General features: G+C 30.0%; 1 protein-coding gene across 1 annotated transcript; it reads left to right on the forward strand.

Annotated features, from left to right (window-relative positions):
- The first annotated feature begins 673 nt into the window (after positions 1–673).
- LOC131039900 (SKP1-like protein 1A) lies at positions 674–1,153 on the forward strand. Its single transcript, XM_057972747.1, has one exon. It carries the CDS (start codon positions 674–676, stop codon positions 1,151–1,153), a length of 480 nt encoding a protein of 159 aa, XP_057828730.1.
- Positions 1,154–3,661: the final 2,508 nt, after the last annotated feature.

Here is a 3,661-nt window from a genome sequence, read left to right on the forward strand (position 1 = left end):
CTCCCAAGCCAAATTAAATCACACTATTATAGCTCACCTCTTACTATTGGTATTCACACAAATATTAAAAGATAATATGGTAATTACATCTATAAGAGTCAGAACATCAAATAATAAAATCATAAGAGGTACTATAAAGACCTAAAACTTAAACAACTCCCAAAATAAAATAAATCACACTACTACATGTCACATTTTACTAATGGTGCTATTGATAAATACACCTCTAATCATCACAAACATTAAGTAATAAAAGCATAAGAGTTTAAGACATATAAAAAACTAAAACTTAACTACACTCCAAAAAAACATAAATCACATCATTATACCTCACCTCTTACTATCCATAATTACACTTCTAAACTTCACTGACATCAAATAATAAAAACATTAAAAATCAACACATATAAAAACCTAAACTTAATTAGCTGGCTTCTTATTATATGTAATTACACCTCCAAACTTAACTAACATCAAATAATAAAAGCAGAAGAAGTCGGCATATATAAAAACCTAAAACTTAACTACCTTGAATGAAAACTAAAACCGGGACAACATAAACAAAACTCTATATATACCAAAATCACAGAGCCATTTTCTGTAACGTTTCTTTTCCAATCCCCTCTGTAACATTCCCTTCGTTACAGGCATGGCAGAGCATCCCAATAAAGCCATGGTGAAGGAATGTAAGGTGAAATTGAAGAGTTCGGATGACAAGATATTTGAGGTAGACTATGCCGTGGCCATCCAGTCGCAGATATTAAACAACACTCTCGGTCACACCGGCTGCACGGATAGCGCCCTGCCTTTGCACAACGTTTCCAGTCAAATTCTGGCGAAGGTGATCGACTACTGCGAATATCATGTTAATGCCTCCAGCACCATCTCGGAGAAGGATGTGAAGATGTGGGATCAGGAGTTCGTGAAGCACCTGGATCAGGCTACTCTTTTGGATCTCCTAATGGCCGCCCAGTACCTGGGTATACACAATCTTCAAGAGTTAACATGCCAAACTGTAGCAGACAGGATCAAGGATAAAAGACCAGAAGATATCAGAGAAATATTTAACATACAAAATGACTTGACTCCTGAAGAGGAGGAAGAAATCAGGTGTGAAAATGAATGGGCCTTCGAGGAAGAAGTCTCCCCCTGAAGAAGTCAGGCGTGAAGGTTGAAGGCGTGGTACTTGCCTTTGTTGTCAAGTAACTTTATAATGAGTTTCTGGGCTTCAAGAACTTCAGGGTTTTTATTTGATACTGCTATTTTCTTCGTGTGCTTGACTTAGCCTGCTAATTAGGATTTGTTTTGAGCAGATAAATCTTAAATGTTATTTTTTTTTTCAAAATTGATATAATTTAAAATTATTAGATATGGTATTTTCTATCAAAAATGTTACACGTTACGGATTAATAGATTTGATATTGGTTATAGTTTATGTGTCCATGTTTTTAATGATTAAGTTTTGTTAGTTTTTAATAACGGTGTAGAGGTATATTTAGATGTATTGAATGATATGTTTTAATAGTTGGGTTTTTTTTATACTAGTATTTTCCTTGTCTATTGAATTTAATGCTGTTTTAGATTATAACTTGATAATATTTTAGAAAAGAGACTAGTATATATTTTCTTTCATTTTTTAGTGAGGAACATCTCAAATGCTACTATAATTCTTCAAAACTAAGTTAATTTGTTCAAAATTACTAGTATCAACGGCGCATTTCCTAAAAAATGTTATTGACTATTATTTAGTTAATGTGTCCATGTTTTTATTGATTAAACTCTTAATTTCTTATAATGATATAGACAAATATTCAAAATGTATTGATTGTTATTCATTAATCTAATAATGCTTCAATTTATTTGTTGAACATAATGTTGTTTTAGGTTATAATTAATCTAAATATGTATTCAATGGTATTTTTTAATCTAAGAATGTTGTGGTTTTATATGATACTATTATTTTCTTGATCTATTAGACTTAAACTTGTTTTAGGTCTTAAATTGACAATATTTTGTCAAAGGACTAGTGTATGTTTTCTTTCAATTCTTTTGTAAAGATAGATCTCAAATTCTACTACTTTTCCATCGACTGGGCTGATGTTTTCTTTTGAAAATGTTATTGATTTAGATATAGATTTTATGAGTTTTATTTTATATTAGTATTTTCTTGGTCCATTGAAATTAATGCAGTTTTAGGTTATAGGTTGATAATACTTTAAAAAAGGGAGTCTCCAATTATTGATTGATATCTTTGATATTATTTTAATTAATTTGTTTAACATCTATGATATTATAGTTAATGTGTCCATGAATTTATTGATTGATCTATATTGGTTTGGAATTTGTATGTTTTGAATAATGACACAAGCATATGTTTAGAGACACTAGTTTGAAATCTTTGATATAAAAATGTTGGATTAATAAATACTTTTTGTGTTAATTGTTTGTTATTATATCATGTCATGAATTTAATATTGTTATGTTCATCTTTTGTTCAAATCCTCCATGATGAATTTTGAGGTTCCCAAAAAATCCCAACACACCTCCCAAAAAAAATGCAACACTACTAGTACTTTTCCTATTATCAATAATTTTGGTCCAATCAGCATCTATGTATGCTTTCAACATGAAATATATCTATCCATTCTTCTAATACCAAAGACCAAAATCAAATATATCTATACTTCTTATGATCAACTTCTGCAGATAAATCATCTTTAATCAATTTACAACCATTTGTTAAAGGGGTAACAACCAGCTTACAATTGTCCATTTCAAACTTCTTTAGCATCTCTTTGGCATATTTATCTTGAGAAATAAAAAATTCCATCCTCTAACTACTTAACTTGTAAACCAAGAATGAGTGACAACTCACCAATTATTGACATTTAAAATTCCTTCTACAAATTTTGTTTTAGTAGATATCTATGCAATCTAGCATATCAAACTCTCAGTGCTTGTTTGAGTCCATATAATGCCTTCCTCACTCAAGCTACAAACCATATCCATATTTTTTGACAATCTAAATCCATCTAGTTGACAAAATTTTGCTTCAAAATTAAAACCTTCAACTTGTGAATAGCCTTTACATACCAATCTTGCTTTATAAAAATATATAGTAACTTCGTTACATAAAAGTAAAATATTAGTTAAAAATCTATTTATAATGTATATATTACTAGTTAAGAATCACCTCCCATGAATTGATGCAAAACAGATATACACAATCAAATCTAGGAAAAACTTACTAACATAACAGGTCATTAGGTTGAAACAACATAAATCACACTATTACACCTCACCTCTTACTACACCTAGGAAGCTTCACAAACATCAAATAATAAAAGAACCTAAAACTTAACTATGCCCCAAGACAAACATAAAGTGCTTTTACACCTCACCTCTTACTATGGGTAATTATTACAGCTTTAAGATTACTAACATCAAATAATAAATGCATGAGTGGTTGGCACATGAAAAAAAACTCAAACTTAACCACCCCCAAAGACAACATAAATCACACTATTGCACCTCACCCCTTACTATGGTAATGACATATCTAAGCTCCACATCACTAAATAATAAAAAGTATAAAATAAATGAAGCTTAAATAAATCAAATAAAAAATGGATGTCCAAAACAATAACAAATAAAATAATAT

Source organism: Cryptomeria japonica, chromosome 7 (genome assembly GCF_030272615.1).
Source record: "Cryptomeria japonica chromosome 7, Sugi_1.0, whole genome shotgun sequence".
NCBI classification, from domain to species: Eukaryota; Viridiplantae; Streptophyta; class Pinopsida; order Cupressales; family Cupressaceae; genus Cryptomeria; species Cryptomeria japonica.

Excerpts from the sequence above, each read along its gene's own strand:
- LOC131039900 (XM_057972747.1), top strand. The coding sequence starts at position 674 with ATGGTGAAGGAATGTAAGGTGAAATTGAAGAGTTCGGATGACAAGATA.